The 26254-nt window shown below is 37.5% G+C and overlaps 1 protein-coding gene across 5 annotated transcripts in view; it reads left to right on the top strand.

Annotated features, from left to right (window-relative positions):
• Window positions 1–26254, top strand: part of PPME1 (protein phosphatase methylesterase 1) — a 104206-nt gene that overhangs the window by 62590 nt on the left and 15362 nt on the right. For all 5 annotated transcript variants that reach the window (XM_042906822.1, XM_042906819.1, XM_042906821.1 and 2 more), the window contains 6 exons: window positions 7826–7883; window positions 8348–8399; window positions 13756–13910; window positions 14781–14871; window positions 19972–20037; window positions 23195–23318. In XM_042906822.1, coding sequence (XP_042762756.1) covers window positions 7826–7883; window positions 8348–8399; window positions 13756–13910; window positions 14781–14871; window positions 19972–20037; window positions 23195–23318 — 546 coding nt within the window. The remainder of the gene's footprint in view (window positions 1–7825; window positions 7884–8347; window positions 8400–13755; window positions 13911–14780; window positions 14872–19971; window positions 20038–23194; window positions 23319–26254) is intronic.

Raw genomic sequence — 26254 nt, 5'->3', positions numbered from 1 at the left:
TTGCTTTTAAGTTAAAATTGGAATTGACAGTTACTTCCTTCAAATGCATATTTTGTTGTTATCTTTTTTTTTTTTAATATAGAGCAGTAAAGCATACTTGACACAATCTTTGCCACTTAATTTTATTTCCAAAATACAGATTTGTTTTTGGCATTGAAGACTTTACTGCCACCATAATGTGTTAAATAACTCTAGTAAATTAGTTTTCAAGAACAAATAGCAAAGTATAGTAGAATTTCAGTCCATTATTCTCTTTTAAAGTTACTCATTTTTCTTTTCTAAAAAATTTTTTTAAGTTTATTTGAGAGGCAGCATGAGTTGGGGAGAGGCAGAAAGAGAGGGAGAACGAGAATCCCAAGCAGACTCCGCAGTGTCAGCACAGAGCCTGATGTGGGGCTTGAACCCACTAACTCACGAAACCTGAGCTGAAACCATGTGTTGGATGCTTAACCGACTGAGCCACCCAGACACCCCTATCCATTTTTCATTCATTAGAGTAATGGAAGTAGAAACAGAATTCATTTTCTAGGTGATTTTTTTTTTTTAATTTTAAATGTCTGTTTATATTTGAGAGAGAGTGCACGAGTGTGGGAGGAGCAGAGAAAGACGGAGACAGAATCTGAAGCAGGCTCCAGGCTATGAGCTGTTAGCACAGAGCCTGATATAGGACTTGAACTCATGAACCATAAGATCATGACATGAGCCAAAGTTGGACGCTTAATCGACTGAGCCACCCAGACCCCCCTCTAGGTGATTATTAAAAATTTTATTTACTTAAATAATCTCTACACCCAATGTGTGGCTTGAACTCACAACCCTGAAATCAAGAGTTGCACGTTTCTATGACTAAGCTAGCCAGGTGCCCCTCTGGCTGATTTTTATAATGTGATTTAATATACTAACAGTGAACTCTCTGAAAAAGAATAAAATGGTCCCACCTATAATAGCAAATAAATAAAACACTTAGGAATAAATTTAACCAAGGTGGTGAAATATCCGTGCACTGAAAATTGTAAGACATTGATGAAAGAAATTGAAGAAGACAAATAAATGGAAAGGTACCCCATATTCATGGATCAGAAGAATTAATATTGTTAAAATGTCCATATTACCCAAAGCCATCTACAGATTCAATGCAATACGTGTCAAAATTTCAATGACATTTTCCACGGAAAAAGAAAAAGTCCTAAAATTGGAGTGGGACAACAAAAGTATTGAATAGCCAAAACAATTCTGAGAAGAAGCCATCACAATTCCTGATTTTAAATTTTATTACAAAGCTATAGTAATCAAAACAGTATGGCACTGGCATAAAAATAGACACTTAGGCCAATGGGACAGAATGAAGACCTCAGGAATAAAGCCATGCATATACAGTTAACTAATATTTGACAAGGAAGCCAAGAAGACTCCATGGAGAAAGGGTAATCTTTTCAGTAAATAGTATTGGTAAAACTGGATAACCACATACAAAATGAAATTGGATCTCTGTCTCACATCACTCACAAAAATTAACTTGAAATGAATTCAAGATTTAAATGTGAGACCTGAACCTGTAAAACCACCAAAAGAATATATAAGAAAAAAAACCCCTAGGGGCGCCTGGGTGGCTCAGTCGGTTAAGCGTCCGACTTCAGCTCAGGTCACGATCTCACGGTCTGTGAGTTCGAGCCCCGCATCAGGCTCTGGGCTGATGGCTCAGGGCCTGGAGCCTGCTTCCGATTCTGTGTCTCCCTCTCTCTCTGCCCCTCCCCCATTCATGCTCTGTCTCTCTCTGTCCCAAAAATAAATAAACGTTAAAAAAAAAAAATTAAAAAAGAAAAAAGAAAAAAAAAACCCTAGACATTGGTCTTGGCAATGATTTTTTGGGTATAACACTAAAAGTACAAGCAACAAAAGCATAAAGAAACAAGTGGGACTACATCAAACTATCATCAAAATGAAAAGGGAACCTATGGAATAGGAGAAAATTTTTGCAAACCATCTATGTGATAAGTGGTTAATATCCAAAATGTGTAAGGAATCCATACAACGCAATAGCAAAAAAAAAAAAAAAAAAAAAAAAAATCCAGTTGAAAAATGGACAAAAGACTGGAGCCCCTGGGTGGATCAGTTGGTTAAACGTTCGACTTTGGCTAGGTAAGTTAAACTCACGGCTCATGAGTTCAAGCCGCACTGGGGACTGTGTGCTGACAGCTCTAAGCCTAGAGCCTGCTTCACATTCTGTATCTCCCTCTCTCTCTGCCCTTCCCCTGCTCATGCTCTCTCTCTCTCTCTCTCTGTTACTCAAAAACAAACATTAAAAAAAATTTTTTAAACAAAAATGGGCAAAAGAATAGACATATTTCCAAAGAAGACGTGCAAATGGCCAGCAGGTACATGAAAATATGTTCAGCATCACTAATCAGGAAAATACAAATCAAAACCACAATGAGATGCCACCTCACAACTGTTGGAATGGCTGTTATCAAAAAGACAAGAGACAAGCGTTGGCAAAGCTGTAGACAAAAGGGAACACTTGTGCACTGTTGGTGGGAATATAAAGTGGTACAGTCACTATGGAAAACAGTATAGAATTCCTCAAAACATTAAAAATAGAATTACCATGTGAGCCAGTAATCCCACTTCTGGATGTATATCCACAGGAAATGAAAAAAACACTTTCAGAGAGGTATGTGTACCTCATGTTTGTAGTATTACTGACAATAAGCAAGATATGGAAACAACCTAAACATTCAACATAAATAGATAAAGAAACTGATACACACACACGAATATTATTCAGCCATAAAAAAGAAGGAAATCCTGCCTTTTGTAACAACATGGAGAACCTTGAAGGCTTTATATTATGCTAGGTGAAATAAGAGAAAGACTAGGGGCGCCTGGGTGGCGCAGTCGGTTAAGCGTCTGACTTCAGCCAGGTCACGATCTCGCGGTCCGTGGGTTCGAGCCCCGCGTCAGGCTCTGGGCTGATGGCTCAGAGCCTGGAGCCTGTTTCCGATTCTGTGTCTCCCTCTCTCTCTGCCCCTCCCCCGTTCAGGCTCTGTCTCTCTCTGTCCCAAAAATAAATAAAAAACGTTGAAAAAAAAAATTAAAAAAAAAAAAAAAGAGAAAGACTAATAATACTTCATGTTCTTACTTGTATGCAGAATCTAAAAAAGTCAAATTTATAGTGATAGATATTAATATTAGTTGTCAAGGGCTGCAAGGTGGGGGAAATTGGGAGATATTTGTCGAAGGGTATAAGCTCTTGGCTATAAGATTAAGTTCTCGGGATCTAATGTACTACATTACATACTGTGTGGTATGTATATACTGTTAATTGCTTATTCTCTATTGTATACTTGGAAGTTAAGAGAGTCTATCTTAAATGTTCTCACCACGCATAAGAGTAAATGGTAATCATGTGGGGGGATAGAAATCTTAACTAACCTTATTGTGATAATCATTTTGCAGTATACATATTTATCAAATCATCACATTGTACAACTTAAACTTACATGTAGTATGTCAGTAATATCTCGATAAATCTGAAGAAAAAAAAGCCATCTTTACCAAGATGACAGAGGGCTACATCAAAGAGATTTATCTCCTCTCTTTCTTATTACTTTTCTATATTTTCAACACTTTTATAATGAGACTGTATTCAAGATGATATATTTAATCACTTAGAAATAAAATGAGGGGGAAGGTGACTTAAGAAATTTGACTTGTTTTGTGTTATACATTGACTGTTATATTTGTAACTTACCTTGATTCTAGTTCTGTTTTTACTACTAACCTGTTTTATGACCCTGAGCAAATAATTTCCTTTCTCTTGGCCTCAGTTTCCTCACTTATAAAATGTGAGGGTTAAGCTAGACCCATTATATTCCCAAAAGGTAAAAAATGTTGATGACATTTACTAACACTAGTTATGATGTATTGTCAAAGAATCTAGTTTATTTGAGGAAGAAGCTCTCCAATTATTCCAGGTTTGTTTAAACTTCAAAAATTGTACCTCCTCATGATATGATTTTTTTCAATATATTTTTATTTAACTGTGGTACAAGGTTGTGTATACTACTGTATCTATCTTTTTTTTTTTTAATTTTTCTTGATGTTTATTTATTCTGGGAGAAAACAGAGACAGAGTGTGAGAAGGGAAGGGGCAGGGAGAGGGAGAGATACAGAATCTGAGGCAGGCTCTGGGCTCTGAGCTGTCAGCACAGAATATGGATGAGAATCATAGGTAATAGTAGAACTCAGAGGTTCATTGTTTTGAGGTGTTTACTGTGTGTTTCATGAAAAGTGAGGAAGAGTTAGGACTTAAAGAGGGATTTAGGTGAAGAGAGCCATATTTTAAAGTCGGGATAGATGGCACAAAAACAGACACTCAAATCAATGGAACAGAATAGAGAACCCAGAAATGGACCTACAAGCATATAGCCAACTAATCTTTGACAAAGCAGGAAAGAATATCCAATGGAATAAAGACAGTCTCTTCAGCAAGTGGTGCTGGGAAAACTGGACAGCGACATGTGGAAGAATGAAACTAGACCACTTTTTTACGCCATGCATAAAAATAAACTCAAAATGGATGAAGGATCTGAATGTGAGACAGGAAATCATCAAAACCCTAGAGGAGAAAGCAAGAAAAAAACCTCTCTGACCTCAGCCACAGCAATTTCTTACTTGACACGTCTCCAAGGGCAAGGGAATTAAAAGCAAAAATTATTGAGACCTCATCAAGATAAAAAGCTTCTGCACTGCAAAGGAAACAGTCAACAAAACCAAAAGGCAACTGATGGAATGGGAAAAGATATTTGTAAATGACATATCTGATAAAAGGTTAGTATCCAAAATCTATAAAGAACTCACCAAACTCCACACCAGAAAAACAAATAATCCAGTGAAGAAACGGGCAGAAAACATGAATAGACACTTTTCTAAAGAAGACATCCAGATGACCAACAGGCACATGCAAAGATGCTCAACATCACTCCTCATCAGGGAAATACAAATCAAAACCACACTCACATACCACCTCACGCCGGTCAGAGTGGCTAAAATGAACAAATCAGGAGACTATAGATGCTGGCGAGGATGTGGAGAAACGGGAACCCTCTTGCACTGTTGGTGGGAATGCAAACTGGTACAGCCGCTCTGGAAAACAGTGTGGAGGTTCCTCAAAAAATTAAAAATAGATCTACCCTATGACCCAGCAATAGCACTGCTAGGAATTTACCCAAGGAATACAGGAGTGCTGATGCATTAGGGACACTTGTACCCCAGTGTTTATAGCAGCACTTTCAACAATAGCCAAATTGTGGAAAGAGCCTAAATGTCCATCAACTGACAAATGGATAAAGAAGATGTGGTTTATATATACAATGGAATACTACTTGGCAATGAGAAAGAATGAAATCTGGCCATTTGTAGCAACATGGATGGAACTGGAGAGTATTATGATAAGTGAAATAAGTCATACAGAGAAAGACAGATACTATATGTTTTCACTCCTATGTGGATCCTGAGAAACTTAACAGAAGACCATGGGGGAGGAGAAGGGGGGAAACAAGGTTACAGAGAGGGAGGGAGGCAAACCATAAGAGACTCTTAAATACTGAGAACAAACAGGGTTGATGGGAGGTGGGGGAGAGGGGAAAGTGGGTGATGGGCGTTGAGGAGGGCACCTGTTGGGATGAGCACTGTGTGTTGTTTGGAAACCAATTTGACAATAAATTATATTTAATATATTTAAAAAAACCTCTTTGATATTGGCCGCAGCAACTTCTTAACATGTCTCTGGAGGCAAGGGAAACAAAAGCAAAAATGAACTATTGAGACCTCATCAAGATAAAAAGCTTCTGCACAGGAAGGAAACAATCAGCAAAATTAAAAGGCAACCGACAGAATGGGAGAAGATATTTGCAAATGACATATCAGATAAAGGGCGAGTATCAAAAATTTATAAAGAATTTACCAAACTCCACACCCAAAAAACAAATAATCCAGTCAAGAAATGAGCAAAAGACATGAATAGACACTTCTCTGAAGAAGACATCTAGATGGCCAACCAACACATGAAAAAATGCTCAGCATCCCTCAGCATCAGGGAAATACAAATCAAAACCACGATGAGATACCACCTCACACCTGTCAGAATGGCTAACATTAACAACTCAGGCAACAACAGATATTGGTGACGATGCGGACAAGGAGGATCTCTTGCACTGCTGGTGGGAATGCAAACTGGTGCAGCCACTCTGGAAAACAGTACGGAGTTCCTCAAAAAATTGAAAATAGAACTACCCTACAACTCAGCAATTGCACTACTAGGCATTTATCCAAGGGATACAGGTGTGCTGTTTCGAAGGGACACATGCACCCCAATGTTTATAGCAGCACTATCAACAATAGCCAAAGTATGGAAAGAGCCCAAATGTCCATTGATAGATGAATGGATAAAGAAGATGTGTGGAGTATTACTCAGCAATCAAAAAGAATGAAATCTTGCCATTTGCAACTACGTGGATGCAACTAGAGGGTTTTATGCTAAGCGAAATTAGTCAGAGAAAGACAAATATCATATGACTTCACTCATATGAGGACTTTAAGACACACAACAGATGAACGTAAGGGAAGGGAAGCAAAAATAATATAAAAACAGGGAGGGGGGCAAAACAGAAGAAACCCCTAAATATGGAGAACAAACAGAGGGTTACTGGAGGGGTTGTGGGAGAGGCGATGGGCTAAATGGGTAAAGGGCATTAAGGAATCTACTCCTGAAATCATTGTTACACTATATGCTAACTAACTTGGATGTAAATTAAAAAGAAAGAAAATTTAAAAAAAAAGTTGGGATAGAACCAAAGTATGTACAAAAACGAAGAGAATCGTCAGTTTTTTAGTTTTACTTAAAATTGAAAAGTTTTGTATTTCCAATTTGGCTCAGGTCATGATCTCAGGGTCATGGTATCAAGTCCCATGTTGGGCTTTGCACTGAGTGTGGAGCCTGCTTAAGATTCCCTCCCCCCCCCCCCCCCCGTTTCCCTCTGCCCCTCTCCCTGCTCGTGTTCTCTCACTCTCTCAAATTAAAAAAAAAAAAAAAAAAAAAGAACCATATGATCCAATAATTCCACTACTGGCTAGTGGACTACCCAACACTAATTTGAAAAGATATATGCACCCTTGTGTTTATTGTAGCATTATTTACAATAGCCAACATATAGAAGCAACCTCAGTGTCCGTTGCTAGACAAATGGTTAAAGAAGATGTATATACAGAGAATGGAATATTACACAGCCATAAAAAAGAATGAGATTGTGACATTTACAACAACATGGATAAACCTAGAGAGTATTATGCTAAGTGAAATAAGTCTGAGAAAGACAAATACCATATGATTTCACTTGTATGTGGAATCTAAAAAGAAAAAGAAGAAACAAAGCAGAGTCAGAGCTATAAATACAGAGAACAAACTGATGGTTTAAGAGGGGAAGCAGTCGAGGGATGGACTAAATAGGTATAGGGAAGGGGGAGATATAGGCTTCCAGCTATGGAATGAATAAGTAACAGAAATAAAAGGCACAGCATACAGTCAGTGATACTGTCATAGTGTTTGTATTTGGTGAGCATAAGTTAATGTATAAACTTGTCAAATCACTATGTTATATACCTAAAACTAATGTAACATTATACACCAACTTACTCAAATGAGAAAAAAAAAAGGAAAGTCTTCCTTTGATTATCTTGAGATTCTTGAATTCTGATAGGTATTCGTTCAACAGTTATCATTGGTAATGGGGAAAGTTTACTAAACCAGATTTTCTTTTCTTCCTAGGCGGCGATCATTAGTAGGGTTCAGTGTAGAATTGTGGCTTTAGATCTGCGAGGTCATGGTGAGTGATGTACTTAATTAGTCACTAACTCTGATAAATTTGCCAACCCCTTTGAATACTGTTAACTATTACAAGTTTCAATATGGCTACAGAATAACCTGGTCCATTCCATTTGGGCTCTTTGAGGGAAGTCTTAGTTTCCAGCTTTTACAAAAGATATTTTATAAATACACATATATGTTATTGTTTAGCTATGAAAATGTCCTTTAATGTAACCAAATTCTGATGCTGATGATGTATAAGGAATGTAAATAAATCTTTGCTAGGCTACTGGAGTTACATCTTCCTTAGGGTGCCCAATTATCAAGATGCATCTTTAACATAGAAAATCCTTGCTAAGCCCATCATACACAACCATAAAGTCTGCATTTCATTCCCAAAAGTAAGATTTTTAAAAGAGAGTACTCTTGCTTTTATAATTTGTATTTTTGGGAATTTTATTTTTTTAAATATTTTCTTTTTAGGTGAAACAAAAGTCAAGAATTCTGAAGACCTGTCTGCAGAAACAATGGCAAAGTAAGTAATGTAATATTGTTTATACATCACCTAGCTTCCATTACTATTATAAATAGTAGTGTAACTATTTACTCTCCTAGTGAGACTGTTGTACAATAATTAGCATAGAGAAAATTTTATTTCTGTTGTTTTTCCCCTGTATTTGGTGTCTCCTTAGTATTTAATCCTGAAAGAAACCTCCATCTTTCTTGATATATTCAGCATTATGTCATCACATAAAGCACTTGAAAATTCTTTGAGTTACAGTTTAGTTTCTGTTGTCTTTTGCAAAGTTTTCTTCTGTTGACAGAGTTGAATAGAATCTGAATATCTATTGGGAACTTATGCTTGAAAAGGGGGTTGTATACAAAAGACCCTGCCATGTAAGATGTTCTTACGGTTTCCTGCCCACGTTCTTTATCCAACTTCCTAGAGAGACAAGAACAAGATATTAAAGAATTAATGAGGGGCACCTGGATGGCTCAGTCAGTTGAGAGTCCAACTTCGATTCAGATCATGATCTCACAGTTCATGAGTTCAAGCTCCGTGTTGGGCTCTGTGCTGACGGCTCAGGGCCTGGAGCCTGCTTTGAATTCTGTGTCTCTCTCTCTTTTTGCCCCTCCCCTGCTCGTGCTCACTCGCTCTCTCTCTCAAAAGTAAAACACACTAAAAAATTTTTTTAGAAAGAAGAATTAGTGATACCCTGGGCCTCAAGGTACAAGATGGCTATAGTATGTACAGTAGCCTCAAACATGGTCACTCATCAGATTTACCTAATAAGTGATTGAAATACAGATGATATGACCTTACCCCAGACCTACTGAATTAGTGCTTCTACCGGGGGATCTGGACATTTATTTATATTTTGATAAAGCTCTGTAAAGAAATCTAATGCAGCCAGTCCTGTGACTGGTGTTTGGGAACCACTGACCTATATTGTAAACAGGATTCTTCTAACTACCCGGCTTTAATACATGGTCTCTCAAGTATTTGATCAACTTCGGCCAAAAATATCTTGTCCCTTCTTACTTTAGCAACTTTAATTCAAGAGTAAACTGTGTTACCTTCAGAAATGAAACTCATGTGGTCATAGTTTTATTGTTATAGCAGATATTGTTTGTGTGCTATCTGCCAGACTTTATTAAGTGTAAATTAAGCACTTATTAAGAATAAATAATGTATTTAATTAAGTTATTTATTTTAATTATCTACATTATTCTATAGTGTACATATTATCCTTTTTTCTTGTTTTACCCAATGAGTATACAGACTCAGATTAAATGACTAACTGTATGAGGTCACACAGTTAATAGACCAGAATTGTGATCATTCAACTATGGTGCTTGGCAGAGAGAGAGAAAAATAACAACATATGGTACCATTCCATTCAATGACCATATGCCTGAGAAACCATGAGAAGGGAGCTAAGAATCTGTTCTCTCAGTTGTTCCTAATGCCTTTGTAATATGAGAACAATAAAGCCCAAGATAATCAAGTATGTTGGTGATACCTATTGAAAGATTTGTGAACAATTTTTAAGGTTTCCTGACTGTTGACAAAAAAGTGAAATCCATCATCTAAGTCGCCAGGTTGCCAAAGGGTTATGATGACTTGGATGATGTCCTACAGGAATTTGAAGAATTAATTGAGGGAGGACCTGAAGGATACATTGCCTAATAATGTGTCAGTCTGAGACAATCAGGAAAGAAAAATCACAGTAATTTAAACAGGGAAAGTTTAGTATAAAGACTTATTAACTATAATAGGGGATTGGAGTAATGAAGAATTGGCTAATAAGAAATAACGAGAACAGGGGCGCCTGGGTGGCTTAGTTGGTTGAGCATCCAACTCTTGATTTCTGCTCAGGTCATGACCTTAGGGTTGTGGGATCAAGCTCCACATCTGCATCTGGCTCTGCACTGAGCATGGAGCCTGCTTAAGATTCTCTCTCCCCACCTCTGTCCCTGCTCTCATGCTGGCTCTCTTAAAAAAAAAGTAGTAAAGAGAACACTGAAAAATATATGTTTAATTAACTTGATTGTGGGAGTCATTTCACAATATACTCATATATCAAATCATCACGTTGTACACTTTAAATATATTAAAATTTTATCGGTTATACCTCAGTAAAGCTGGAATACTTTTCAAGAAAAAGGAAGAATAGCAGATATAAGAAGCAGAGAACTACACCTTGGGCTGACAGAGAACACTAATGGAAGAGGTTGAGATTTAGACCCTGTTGTAGAGGGCATGACTGTGGCTTACTAAAGACAGAGAAGTCATTTGGATGCCACTTTGGCAGAACTGGCCAGATACCTGCCCTCTAGGGTGCAGGGGAAGCTGTTCACAGGGAGGTATCTCACCAGAGGCACTCTGCAACAAAAATATCGGGAATGGTTCCAAAGATCTGCTATATAACATGGTACCTATACTTAATAATGACATAATCGTGTACTTAAAAAGTTTGTTAGGAGGGTAAATATCATGTTAAGTGTTCTTATCTCGTGCACGCGCACACACACACACACACACACACACACGCACAAAGGAACTTTTGGAAGTGTTTATTACCTTAATCATAGTGATGGTAACACAAGTGTATACATATATCCCAACTTACCAAATTATATACATTAATTATTTGCCATTTTTATGTACCAATTTTATCTTAATAAGACTAGGGAAAAATTGGGCCTGGGGGGATGGTGTGCCAGAGAAGCCACCTGTGCTGCAGGATTTGGGCACTGGGGAAGCTGTGTGTGCTATAGTGCTTACCATGCTACATGAACTAGGAGCAAAGCCCTTTCTGCAGTGTCTCTCCTGCACTCTCTACTGATAAAGCTTAACATTATGCCAGCTGCAAAGGAAAAATATTTAAAGGCCTCAGATCCAATTTTGGAGAACATGCAAGGAAGGATGAATTGGAGCTGAGAGTTGCCAGTTGATAACTGGCAAGAAAGGTAAAAAGAAAATAGATGACTAAAACCATCCAGCATAGTTGAAGATGATTACCAAGAACCAGAAGAGCTAATAAGTTAGATTATTGTTGAAATAGTCAAAGCAATAAAACATTTATATGATTTCTGAATTCAGTCACTCTGAAACAAAAATCTCAAAATGGGTATATTTAATGGACAATTAATGTAATTTTCAAGTAGTACTGACAGCATGATTTTTCCCTTGTGTATCAACTTTGGAATCTCAACCGTACATAAAATATAATTCCCCTGAAAGTAGAAGAACCAAGAATTGGTTCAGGTTGCTCTGATACTCTTTTTCTTTTATGTCTGTTGCTTCTCAGGAAATGAACCCATTATTGATAAGTATGATAGAATCTCCTTTTAAAGCATCTACCTAAATTGTGGCATATCTAGTTACAGCTAGTTTTGTAGATAACATCTGCTTCTTCATCTTTGTTTTATTTTTCTGGAACTTCAGAACATGTCTCAAGGCACTAATCTTGGTAGTTTGGCTAACTTTAATAAGAATAAATTTCTCCTTGTAGTAGATGATCAGTAACCACCTTTTACCTGGATGAAATACACTTTTGCTAAGCTTAGATGCAGTATGGAGTTGTTTTGTTTCAGATCTTGTCCACCTTCATCACAGAACCCCTGCAACTAGGTTACTGAGTATTTTACGGAGACCTGGACTTAGATAATCTTCTGTAGCATCCTTTTATTTTATTATAGTTGTTACCAACCAAAAGTTTTAACTTTAACTCCAAAGGAATATTTTTAAACTATTTTTTTTCACTTATAAAGTTGGGGGCCTCCTTGTATGCCATTCAGATTATCTGCAGGTGCTACAGCTACCCTATTCACATCTGTAATTGTTTTATGAGATTAAAAAAATTTTTTTTTAATGTTTATTCATTTTTGAGAGACACAGAGTACAAGCAGAGGAAGGCAGAGAGAGAGGGAGACACAGAATCTGAAGCAGGCTCCAGGCTCCGAGCTGTCAGCACGGAGCCTGATGCGGGGCTCGAACCATGAACTGAGAGATCATGACCAGAGCCTAAGTCGGACGCTTAACTGACTGAGCCACCCAGGTGCCCTGTTTTATGAGATTTTTAAGATTAATTTCTTCTGAGGGGCACCTGGGTGGTTCAGTCAGTTAGGCATCTGACTCTTGGCTTCTCCTCAGGTCATGATCTCACAGTTTCATGAGTTTGAGCCCTATGTTGGGCTCTGTGCTGGTGGCGCGGAGCCTGCTTGGGATTTCTGTCTCTGCCCCTTCCCAACTCATGCTGTGTCTGTCTCTCCCAAAATAAATAAATAAACTTTAACAAAAAGATTAATTCATAGCATTGACTTTTTCCATTCTAAATACTTTGGAGATCATATTCGAAAGGCTGTGTTTCCTATATCCACATCTGCTCTATTTGGCTAACACTGTATGGGTGCTTGAGGTATATAATAACACCCAGCAACACAAAACTGTCTTTTGAAGTTAACTGACTCAGCCACTCCCAGAAGACAGTAGAGCCAGTGGTCTCTGAAAACATACCATACCTACCTATTGCTGTAGCAAAGAGGGCCTATATGCAAATTAAACCCAGGTTCCTACTTCAGTTCTCATTTTCAGAGCTTTAAGGTTTGACTTTGTTAACCGGTCCACTCAATTAAAAACTAAGACAGAAGTCAATAAAAATTAGCTCTGAACATCTTTCTAGTTTCTCAGAACATTGTACTTACATTTATGTTCATATTTCAAGCAACTTACTTGACAAATTATAAGTAACAATTAACCTTTGGATAGCATTTATACTTTTCAAAGTAGTTTTCATTCACTGTTTCAGTTAATCTCGAATAGTAAATTATGTGTGTGTGTGTGTGTGTGTGTGTGTATATATATATATATATATACACACACACACACATATATATTTAGTAAATCATATTCTTATCTTCATCTTATAGATATAACTGCCTGAGAGATTAAATAACTAATTCAAGTCCACATAATAAAAAATAAAGTAGGGCTGCAATTCATCTTGTGACTCTAAACTTTACTACGTTAGAATGCTTAATAAAATTGTTTTTGTTTTATAGTTGGGGAAATTTAGGCATAGAGCACTTAAATTATTTGTCCAGAGTTTCAAGCTTACATTTAAAATAAAGGTATATGAAAATCAGAAAACTTGGGTTCTTGGTGCTGTTTATCAGAAGAGCTAAATGTGTGGCTACATGAATAGATACGGGGGGTGGGGGCGGGGGCATGCTAAGAGATTGACATAGGTATATTTTCAAGATGGCCCAGTAGACCTTTACAGTCTTAGCACTGTTAGTTGCAGACTAAACAAAGGAATTAGGAAAGAAAATGATTTTTAGTGTTGTCAGAGAGCATTCCCAGCTTTGTTTCCTTCTCTTTGCAGGGATGTTGGCAATGTGGTTGAAGCCATGTATGGGGACCTCCCTCCTCCAATTATGCTGATTGGACATAGTATGGGTGGAGCTATTGCAGTCCACACAGCATCATCTAACCTAGTGCCAAGCCTCCTGGGTCTCTGTATGATCGATGTTGTAGAAGGTAAGTTTTCTTAGTACTGACTAAATCAAAATCTTTGATTTATAAGAGATCCATGGTAGATTATTATTACCTTAATTTATTGATCTCTACTCATCTTGAACTATGTCCCTCTGTCTTTATATCGTTTTTTATGTTACTTTGTGGCAAAGGCATTCTGAGTATTTTTTAATTGACATACAAATTTTATTAGTTTCAGTTGTATGACATAATGATTCAATATGTGTATATATTATGAAATGATCACCACAGTATGTGTAGTTAACATCCATCACCACATATAATAAATTATTTTTCTTGTGACGAACACTTTTAAGATCTACTGTCTTCGCAACTTTCAAATACACAATATATATTATTAACTGTAGTCACTATACTGTACATTATATCCTGAAGACTTTTTTATTTTATAACTGGAAGTTTGTACCTTTTGACACCTTCACCCATTGCACCCATACCCTATATTATATGATCATTTCCCATGTCATTGAAAACTCTTTGTAAATATCTTTTAGGGCTACATAATGTTTCAATTGTATGTATGTCCCATAATTATATTTAATGTTAAAAAGAAGCTGCCATGTCTTTTATGACCCAGCCTCAGAAGTCATACGATTGCTTATACAAGTCAGCCCCTATTCAGTATGAGAAGACTACACAAGGGAGTGAATATCAAGAGGCAAAAATCACTGGAGGCCATCCTCGAAGCTTGCTATCACATCAATCTCTGAATTTTTTTAAGCTGCATCTTTTTTCCCCAAAACATCACTGAATTCTACCATCATTGAGGGCAGATATACACAGTTGGCCCAGTAAATGTAAATGCTTAGAATATGTTAAGTGCTGTGGTTAAAGTATTTGTTTAACATCTAGGTACAGCCATGGATGCACTTAATAGCATGCAGAATTTCTTACGTGGTCGTCCTAAAACCTTCAAGTCTCTAGAGAATGCCATTGAATGGAGGTAACCCACAAATCTATATTGTCTATATTTTGAATGTTAGATTTTAACTGTCCTTTTTCATCAGCTCAGGCACCAAGTTCAAAAGAATAGTTCAGTTTCCAAGCCTTAGCTTTATTATAATATCACATGTGGAAACATTTATGTAAAGTGCAGAATTATTTTTAATATTTTAAATGTTTCACACTTGGCCCAGTTGTCTAAAATCCATCCTTTTCCTAATACACTATAGTACCTCCTACAATTTTAGTAATTATGGATTATCTCCTGTCTAGCTATCTCCATTTCTGAGGTAGGAGTTTGGACTAAATGAGAATCTAAGGCCTTTTCTACTTCTGATGCTTCATGTTCTGGATTCACTTTCTGTGTTCCAGAGAAAATGGTGGAGAAACAGAGGATGGGCATAGGTTCCTTTCTCAGTTTTTATTTGGGTTTGGGTAAATAAAAACCCTTTGGGTAAATAGTTTTCATAAAAATCACTGAATTGGCTATGACTTCCACTAAAGTAAAGGCTGTTTTGTCATTAATTTATTCATTAATTCAATTATTTGATTAAATATTTATTAAACACTTTGTGCTAAAGGGTGAAATTTCAGAAATGAGTAAAACACTGCCCCTCCCCCAAGGAAATCAATCTTAGGATAAAAAACTTTAGTATCCTCTCTTCCTACCTCTTCTTCAAAATCCATCTCTAGTTCCTTTCCCAGAACCCTTCTCTAAGTCCTCCAAACCATTCAGATTACTCCCTCAGTTAAATTGCTAAAGACCTCTGTCTATGTTATATTGTACTGTTTACCTCTTAAGTCTCCCCGAAAGGATATGCTTATATTGTTAATTTTCATTCCTGTCTTAAGATTCTTCCTACATCATAAGGGCAGAAGTTATCCTCTATTTCTTTTGTACTTTCATATAGCATACAGCATACTGCTGGCTGCCTTAGCAGGCAGAACATATCTGTTCATTGAATCAAAGAGATCAGCTGGAAATTAAGGACCTGGTAAATGTATCTGAGGTAGTTTTTCTAAGACAGAGGGTCTCATGCCAAATATGGCTTGCCAAAATGATGTTTGTGTTTGGTGAGGTTGCTTCTATCTCTCCTTGCTCACACTACTGAGGTGCAGGATTCCTGTTCCCTCATCAACACCAAAGATCTCTCCATCTTTGGCAGCCACAGCATTTCCGAATGAAGCTGCTGCCAGTTCAGCATGTATCTGAGGCACCCTGCCTTCTTCCCCAGGAGCAAACAGTGAGAAAATTATTCCAAATAACTTTTTTTTAAATTTTTTAAAAAAATGTTTATTTATTTTGAGAGAGGGAGAATGAGCCAGCATGGGGAGGGGCAGAGAGAGAGGGAGAGAATTCCAAGCAGGCTGCACACTATCAGCACAAAGACTGATGTGGGGCTTGGTCTCACCATGAGATTGAATCATGAGATCAAGAGTCAGACACTTAACTGCCGGAGCCCTCCAGGGACCCCCCACCAAATAACTTTTTAAATTTATTCAGTAAACTTTGGTTTTTTAGTCCCTAAGATGTGTTACTTACTACCTGATTAAGAACTGGAGATGAATCAGACTTAGTTCCTATCATCCAAAAACTGGGAATACAAACAAGTAAATATTTAAACACAGTACAGTGAAGGAAGCACAAAGTTATAGAAGATAGGTACTTAATCCAGCATGAGGGTATTGGTGGATCTTTTCTTAAAAGAGAAAACGTGGCTCAGTTGGTTAAGCCTCCGATTTTTTATTTCAACTTAGATCATGATCTCATAGTTTGTGAGTTCAAGCCCCATGTCAGGTTCTGTGCTGACAGCTTGGAGCCTGCTTGGGATTCTCTCTGTTCCTCTCCCTCTGCCCCTTCCTCGCTCGTGCACTCTCTTTCTCTCAAGATAAATAAACTTTAAAAAGAGATAGAGTCTTGATTCTAGTGGCAGATGTGGGATAGGATGAGGGTTCTGTTTGTTGTATGTTAAAATGTTCTGCGTTGTATAAGAGCCACTGATTTTTAGATCCCACTTCTTGAACCTGAGAATCGGAAAGAATACTATGAAGTATTTCATAATTTTGTACTCGGCTGGATATCTGAATCAAGTTTATGACTCATAGTTATTGTGGATATTCCAGGTTTTAAAAAAAGATGTTGAAATACAAAGCCAACCTGTTTAATTCAGTAAAGATTTAAATCAAAGTGAATTCCCACTTCTGCTTTCTTGGTCATCCTAATGAGAGACAGTAGGTCATAGTCATTAGAAGCCTAGGCTTTAAAAGTTGGACAGATAAGGGGCGCCTGGGTGGCGCAGTCGGTTAAGCGTCCGACTTCAGCCAGGTCACGGTCTCGCGGTCCGTGAGTTCGAGCCCCGCGTCGGGCTCTGGGCTGATGGCTCAGAGCCTGGAGCCTGTTTCCGATTCTGTGTCTCCCTCTCTCTCTGCCCCTCCCCCTTTCATGCTCTGTCTCTCTCTGTCCCAAAAATAAAAATAAAAAAAAAAAAACATTAAATAAAAAAAAAAAGTTGGACAGATAAGGATTTACACTTTGGTTTCATCACTCTGGCTGCTCTGAGGAAAACACTAGGGGAAGGGAAAGGGATGGGTGTGATAATGGAAGTGGGAAATTGATTAGGAGGCAATTGTAGTAGTATAGGAGAGTAATGATGGTAAGCATAGACTAGGATGACAACAGAGGAAGTAATATGTCATATTTGGAATGTATTTTGAAGATACAACTGACAGGAATGCCTTACAGATCGGATGTCAGGAGAGAAATGAGGGGTGGGGGTAGGAGGAGGCACAGCATTCAAGGATAACTTTTAGATTTTTAGTCCAAGCAATCAGGTGAATGGTGGAGACAAAGAGAAGTAGATTTGGGAGCGGGTAAAGGGTCAGGGAATCAGGATTTTTGTTTGGATAAACTGAAATGGTTATTATACCTCTAAGCAGAAATGTCAAGTAGTTACTGGTCTATACTAGTTAGAAGAGGCTGAGTTAGAGATAAATTGGAGAATCATTATTACATAGATAATATTTAAAGCCAAAAGATTGAATGCAGTCACCTAGGGATTTGATATTGATAGAAAAATTCCAAGAACTGAGCCTTGGGAAACTCCACAATATTTAGAGCTTGGGAAAAAGAGAAAGATCCAACAAAGGAAACTGAAAAGTCACAGTTGGTGAGATAGAAGGAAAACTAAAGGAGTATAACAAGTGTTTATAGAAGGAGGGAGAGAGCATCTGTGTCACATGCTGAGAGATCAGTTAAGATGAGGACTAAAAAATGACCATTAAAATTGACCTGAGGGGCGCCTGGGTGGCTCAGTCGGTTGAGCGTCCGACTTCAACTCAGGTCATGATCTCACAGTCTGTTAGTTCGAGCCCCACGTTGGGCTCTGTACTGACAGCTCAGAGCCTGGAGCCTGTTTCAGATTCTGTGTCTCCCTCTCTCTCTGCCCCTGCCCAGCTCATGCTCTGTCTCTCTCTCTGTCAAAAATAAACATTAAAAAAAAAAAATTTTTTTTTAATTGGCATGAGTAAAGGTGACCTTGACAAAGACAATCACAGAAAATAAGTAGGCGATAACCCCCCCCCCCTCCAAATATATGTTTGAGGATATTAGTTGGGGAAAGGATAGGAGATGACAAAATGGAGAAAGCAAGTAAGATAACTTATTTTTTAGGATAACTTTTGGGAAGTTTTGTTGTCTAGGAGAGCAGAAAAATGGGATGGTATCTAGTAGTGAATGTGGGGTTGAGAATGTTTTTAAAAGATGTTTTATAATATCCGCTAGAGAAAAAAAATGATGACACATAGGATAATAATTTATAGCAAGAAGAGATGCAAACCAGTTCCTAAGGTTGGCCTTGAATAGGGACAGAGGTGTTTCATATATTAAACAGTCATCAAGGAAGAGTATGTGATTTATAAATACTGGTAGATTTGTAGATTCTGTAGGTTCAGTTGGTGGATGGAAAATTCTGTTGGTGGATCTGTTGGTGGATAGAAAAATGAATAGTTCTGATCACATCTATCATTAAAATAGGAAGCAAGGTCTTTATCTAAAGGGGTTGCCCTTTAAAATTTTACATGATTTTTTAAGCTAAAAAATTAGATTTAAAAAAACGCATTCTGATTGCCTGCTTCAGGTAGTGTTTCCAGTTCCCCCTGGGACATGAAGCTGCTTTGCTTGGCCCTTAGTCATATGTAGGTAGATAACTGAGAGGCCTAATCTATTAAAATAGTATCTAAGCTTCTGAATTCTATATCATAGCATGCAAGGCCGTCTAAGAACTCATCTCTGCCCACCTGTCCCTTTCTCCTATTCACACTCCTCCTTTGCTTTCCCCTGCTTCTCCTTGCACTCTGTCCTTATCCTACTGACTTTTCCACATCACAGTGCCTTTGTTCACAATGTGCCCTCTGTCTGTAATGCTCTGCCCATCCCTCCCCCTTTTTTTAGAGAGAGAGAGAGAGAGAGAGAGCGCAAGCTTGAGCTGGAGAAAGGGGGAGAAGGAGAAAGAGAATCTTAAGCAGGCTCCACGCTCAGCACAGAGCCTAACACAAGGCTCTATCCTATGACCCTGAGATCATGACCTGAGCTGAAACCAAGAGCTGGACACTGAACCAACGGAGCCACTCAGGCTCCCGTTTTTAAATTTTATTTGAGAGAGAGAACGCGAGACCATCCTCTTTTATCTTCCACTGAACTCCTTTTCTCCTCAGTTTAGGCAGGACATTTTGGGGAGCTTTCTTTAATGTCTTCATTCAGAATCAAGTGATTCCTTTGAACCTTGCCTTTGTTATACTGAAACTATCTGTGTTTCTTTCTCCCCCCTGAATTAGGTGCTTCTTGAACATAGGCCTGGCACATAGTATCCTCCTGGTAAATATTTGCAGAACTGAAATGACTTGAATGTCTTTAACCTAATTTTTACTACTTGGCTTATAGCCATAATAACCAGGTAGGAAGTAGTGGTTATCTCCATAGTAAGCTATATTGGCAAACACAACTTTGTAGTAGGTTCCACAGAATCTGCAGAATTATTTGTTTGACCCTAGTGACGTGATAAAATGGTTGCTGAATAACCTCTTTCCCTTCTCACTTTTCTAGTGTGAAGAGTGGTCAGATTCGAAATTTGGAGTCGGCCCGTGTCTCCATGGTTGGCCAAGTCAAACAGTAGGTCTTATTTTTTCCCTATTGGGCTCTTTAGAGACTGAAACATGGTGAGAGAATTACAGATTGCTTTTTGTTATACACCTGTCCTACCATCCTGAATGCCTTTATTATTTTAGATAATTTTGACAAATGAGCTCAGCTGGGCTAGCAGCATAGCTTTTCTTTCTTTACTTTTTTTTTTTTTTTTGAAGAAATCCCAAAGCCTGTATAATACAGGACTACCATATTAATGTAACTCTGGGTGTTAAAAGGTGAAAAATCCCAGAGAATGGATATTAAAAATTAAGTATCCATTCTAGTGCTAGAAGTGATCATTTTATTCTGGTAATAATCTCCTTCTTAGCCAAACCTGATTGTGAGGAAATTACAGTATAAAAGCTTTAGCATAACCTGAGTGAAAGCCAGATTCTGTGGCTAAGCTAAGAATATTTAGCCCAGCTGATCTTCTTGGATAGGGTTACATGAGTCCTGGGTATTGCTATGTAGTCAGAAAATGAACTTTAGATGAATTGAGAAAATGTTGCCCAAGGGAACAACAGGGAGCACAGGAGTTGATGAAAATGATAATGGTATTATTGAATGCCTGCTATTTGCTGGGTACAAGGTATTTTATATACACCTCATTTTTAAGACCTTACCTTATGCAAATTTTCAAATATATAAAAGTAGAATAATACAATGAACCCCAATGTACATAATGCCTATTTTCAACAGTTACTAATGGCCAGTCTTTTTTCATCTGTGCCCCTATTTATTTACCCTAAGCACAACATTTTTTGAAATATATTCCAATGGTAAGGACACTTTAAACACAATCACAGTACCATTATCACACCTAAAAAAATAGTTCCTTAATATCATCAAATGTCTATTCAGTATTCATGTTTCTGATTGTCTCACAAATAATTTTCTTACAGTTTAAGTCAGAATTACAATAAAGTGATATATATCAATTGACTATATCTCTTAAGTATCTTTTAATTTAGTTTCCACTTTTGTCTCATTTTTTTTCCTTGCAATTTATTTGTTGAAGAAACCTGGTTGTTTGCCCTGTAGAATTTTCCACAATCTGGATTTGCTGATTGATTCCTGAAGGTGTAATTTAATATGTTCTCTCTTCCCTGTATTATTTTTTTAATTTTTATTATTTTTTTATTTCAAGAGAGATAGCGAGCAAGTGGGGGAAGGGCAGAGAGAGAGAGACAGAATCCCAAGCAGGCCCGCACTGTCAGCACAGAGCCCTATGAGGGTCTCAAAAACCATGAGATCATGTTCTGAGCCGAAATCAAATTAAGAGTCAGACCCCAGAGTCAGATGTTTAACCAATTGAGCCACCCAGGCACCCCAAGTTTTTGGTTTTTGGGTTGGTTTGTTTGTTTGTTCGTGTTTTGTTTTTTTTTTTGTGCCCTGTATTGTTTGTAAATTGTTAGATCCAGAGATTTGGTCAGGTTCAGCTTTATTTATTGTTATTTTGGCGTTTTGTTTGTGAGAATACATACTGCCAATAGGAAGCACGTAATGTCTGGTTATCTCCTTTTTTTGAGTGTTGGTAACCATTGATGACCATTATGTGGATTCAGTAACTCATTTGCACTACCTCATTTAGTCTTTACAGTACCTCTTTAAGATAAGTATTGTTTTTTAGATGAGAAAATAGAAGTTCAGAAAGGTAAAGTAGTTTTCCCCGGATCACACAGCTAGTGAATAACAGCTCAAATTCAGTCTCCTGTGTATTTGACTTCAAGCCCTATATTATGGATTTTATGCCTAAAAATGCAATTTGAGTAGTAATATCTGACAGACACATGCAGTATTCAAATAAGCTGTGAGACTGCCCACTTTTTAATGCCTAAATATTTTAAGATCTGACTTGTTTAAGTAGTGATGAAGCATTTCATGAGGAAGTTATATGGCTTGTGTTCAGGTAGTTCAGTGATTGTAAAATTTTACTTAATATGTAAATTTAAGTGTTTTCTCTTAATATGTAAACTTGTGTATATAGTGTATGTTTTAATTGTCACATAGATATCAGATGGAACCTTCCTGCCCTTCTTGATCTATGTGAAATTCCCTTGAACCTCCTAATCCATAGCTTGGAAATGTAAAGTACATATTGTTTCTTTGTTATACTACTTTGACCCTAGATGTGAAATTTGACACCTCAAGTGCCATAGAAAACCCCCCCACTTGACAAAATATTTTATGAACATACACTATACTGAGATTGGTAGAGGAGACAGGGAAGGACAAGTGATAACTGTTAAGAATCCACCACTGAAGTTTCAGTGGCCCTTCAGTTTATCCACCTCTTTTTATCTCATTGTCTCTTCTCTTCTCTCTTCACTCTCCCTATCAAGTACAAAATAACAGATTCTTCTTTATCATGCAGAACAGACCTTAGCACTAGTTGCTACCTAGGCTCTTGGGATTTTTACCTATAATATTGTCAGTGCACTTTTTCCAACAAGTTCTTTCTAAAAGGAATTATGGTACCAGCTGGTCATATAATAATAATTTTTCTACCTAATTATATAAGAGACATTGTTTTTTAGAGGAAAAACAACAGTAATTGGTTGGATCCTATGTTCTAATCTCCAAGGTTCAGCTGCCTATGGTTATTGTAATTGCCAGTTTCTATTAGCCAATTAAAAGTGGGGGCCTTTTACCATTCTGAGACTTGTTCTATTGTAAACAGGGTACAGTAGAAAAGTACCATGCTGTCATGTTAATTGGGCCTGGATTTGCCTTCCAGCCTCATGTACTAATGAGCCAGGTGATCTTGGACAATTTTTTTTTTTTAACTTTTCAGGGCTACCTCATAGGATTGTTATGAGAATTATATAAGATAATACCAGTAAAACTGTTGCCACCATGACTCAAGGAATGGTTAGTTACTCCCTTCTGTGGGTCAGTATTGGTGCAAGAACTGGAAACCAGGCCTCAGAGTATAGTCCTTCATTGGCCATGACCTTCCATAGCCCTGGCCTACTTCTATACATTTTAAAATGCACATTTTTCACATCCTCCTTCTCCCAGAAGCATGGTCAATTTTAACTGACATTTGATTTTAAAAGACCATAAGTATCAGTATCTCTGAGATAATTTGTATATAATAGAGAGATATATGGTAACACTTTCTAAAAAAAAAAAAACCTAGGTGTGAAGGAATTACAAGTCCAGAAGGCTCAAAATCTATAGTGGAAGGAATCATAGAGGAAGAAGAAGAAGACGAAGAAGGAAGTGAGTCAGTAAACAAGAGGAAAAAGGAGGATGACATGGAGGTGAGTGAAAGCCGGCATTCTTGGAAGGATGGAGTATGGAATGGTTCAGAGTGTGTGGGGGTAGGGAAGGGGAGGTGACGTGTCCTTTTTTTGCCATTGGATATTTTAGGGGGTGAAGATGTTATAGATATTTAGGTTAACTATAGGATATAAGGCACCGTTGATAGCTCTGACAAATTGGAACATAAAACTTCACAGTATATACCCTCCCCTCAAACAGCTTGCTCTCTCATCAGGCTCTTTCTCACCTCATTACTTCTGTTCCTGAGGTTTATCTCATGAGACAATCTCATTTCCTACTAGTCTATGCTAAGCCCATTAGATCTTACTTATCTTTCAAGGTATATCTCTTAAGGGATGTTTTCTGACCTCATTTTATATCAGTCCCTCTCCAGTATAGCACTGAGAGTCTGTATGACATAACTTACCACTCTTTTTTGAAGCCATGGCTGAGTTATAGAATTGTTTTTCATAAACCACATTCAGAGATACTATGGTCTCTTGTAGTCATCTCTAGAATGCATAATCAATGTCCTCTAATTTCACGATAATTTGTCTCCCAACAAAAATAACCTGTGTATTTTAAGCACAGGATCTGATGTTCTATATGAATTTCCTTATTATTTAGCTTGGAGTTGTGTGCATAGCAAATGTCCTGTGAGTACTTGTTGAGCACTTGATTTGAGGATAATAGTGGGAAAGAGTACTTTTTTTCTTGGAAATGGTTGTGAGCATGAGCAGCAGACTTTCTGGGATGGATTATAAACATTTTACTAATGGCAAATAATGGAATTGGTATACACCACATATCCCTTTACATTTGGAGATGCTACTGTTAGCAAGGAGGAGAGTACATTGACCCTTGAACAACATGGGAGTTAGGGACACTGACCCCCACACGGTCAAATCCAAGTATAACTACTAACTACCCAAAAACTTAATTACCAATAACCTACTATTAACCAGAAGCCTTACCAATAATATAAACAGTTAATTAGTACATAATTTGTATATTTATATCAAATACTGTATTCTTACAATAAAGTAAGCTAGACAAAAGAAAATGTTATTAAGAAAATCATGAAGAAGAAAAAATACATTTACAGTACTGTACTGTTTTCAGTGAAAAAAATCTGCGTATAAGTGGACCTGTGCAGTCCAAACCTATATTGTTCAAGCATCAACTGTATGTTCATCAAACAGTATTTTTAATTTAATGAGGTTCTTTCTGTCATCCTTAAGATCAATAAATAATTTGTTGTACCTCTTTGGAGTTTACAAAAACATAAATAATGCATGACTAATTTGCCTTCCCTACACTGTGTGAGGTGAGGAGAAATCTTTTCTCCCATGTTAACGGTTAGAAACTGAGACTCAGAAGGGCACCTGGGTGGCTCAGTTGGTTAAGCGGCCGACTTCGGCTCACTCAGGTCATGATCTCGTGGTCCGAGAGTTCGAGCCCTGCGTCGGGCTCTGTGCTGACAGCTCAGAGCCTGGAGCCTGTTTCGGATTCTGTGTCTCCCTCTCTCTGACCCTCCCCCATTCATGCTCTGTCTCTCTCTGTCTCAAAAATAAATAAACATTAAAAAAAAAATTAAAAAAAAAAAAAAAAAGAAACTGAGACTCAGATGAAGAGACTTGCCCAAGGTAATCGAGTAATATTTAGTAGATTTGAGACTCTGATACAAACTGCCAATTACTTTTTGTCTTCTATGTACTGCAAACTATACTAAGTGCATCACATTTATCGTCCCGAGTTCTCGTTTTAGCTCTGCATTATAGATATTATCACTGTTTTATAAGTCAGGTACAGATACTTGCCTACAGTCACATATAAATGTTAGCACTAAAACACATCCAGATCCTCTGATATTTAACTCCAGCTCATTTTTTCTTTGCAGTTTTTTATAAGCCCAGTTATATGCAGTTTAATAAACTCCAGCAGTTTTATTAGGAGGGAAGACTGAGACGCATGAGGCAATAAGAAGTATAGCTAAAACAATCTACACTTGAGGAAGGACACAAACCCCAAACAACAGAAACTGCTTATTGCAACTAGTAGATCTATAGATCCTGGAGATCTAATGCACAGCATAATAATTATAGGCAACAATACTATAAGTTGCTAAGAGACTAGGTCTTAATTGTTCCCAGCACAAAAAAGAAATGATAATGTGACATGATAGAGCTGTTAGCTGTCACTGTGGTGTTACAGTATAGCAATATATAAATGTATCAAATCAACACAGTGTACACCTTAAACCTACACAATGTTATATGCCAATTATATCTCAATAAAGAAAAATAAATAAAATAAAATGATGGAGAAAATGTTAATGCAAATTAAACTTAATGACTACAACAGAAGCAGTCACAACTTCTTTTTTTTTTAATATGAAATTTATTGTCAAATTGGTTTCCATACAACACCCAGTGCTCATCCCAGCAGGTGCCCTCCTCAGTGCTCATCACCCACCCTCTCCTCCCTCCCACACCCCATCGACCCTCAGTTTGTTCTCAGTTTTTAAGAGTCTCTTATGGTTTGCCTTCCACCCTCTCTAACCTTTTTTTTTTTTCCTTCCCCTCCCCCATGGTCTTCTGTTAAGTTTCTCAGGATCCACATAGGAGTGAAAACATATGGTGTCTGTCTTCCTCTGTATGACTTATTTTACTTAGCATAACACTCTCCAGTTCCATCCACGTTGCTACAAAAGGCCATATTTCATTCTTTATCATTACGTAGTATTCCACTGTGTATATAAACCACAATTTCTTTATCCATTCATCAGTTGATGGACATTTAGGCTCTTTCCATAATTTGGCTATTGTTGAAAGTGCTGCTAAACATTGGGGTACATGTGCCCCTATGCGTCAGCACTCCTGTATTCCTTGGGTAAATTCCTAGCAGTGCTATTGCTGGGTCATAGGGTAGATCT

Source organism: Panthera leo, chromosome D1, assembly GCF_018350215.1.
Source record: "Panthera leo isolate Ple1 chromosome D1, P.leo_Ple1_pat1.1, whole genome shotgun sequence".
Classification (NCBI taxonomy): domain Eukaryota; kingdom Metazoa; phylum Chordata; class Mammalia; order Carnivora; family Felidae; genus Panthera; species Panthera leo.
The sequence above is the reverse complement of the archived record's forward strand: the minus strand, read 5'-3'. Positions and strand labels throughout refer to the sequence as shown.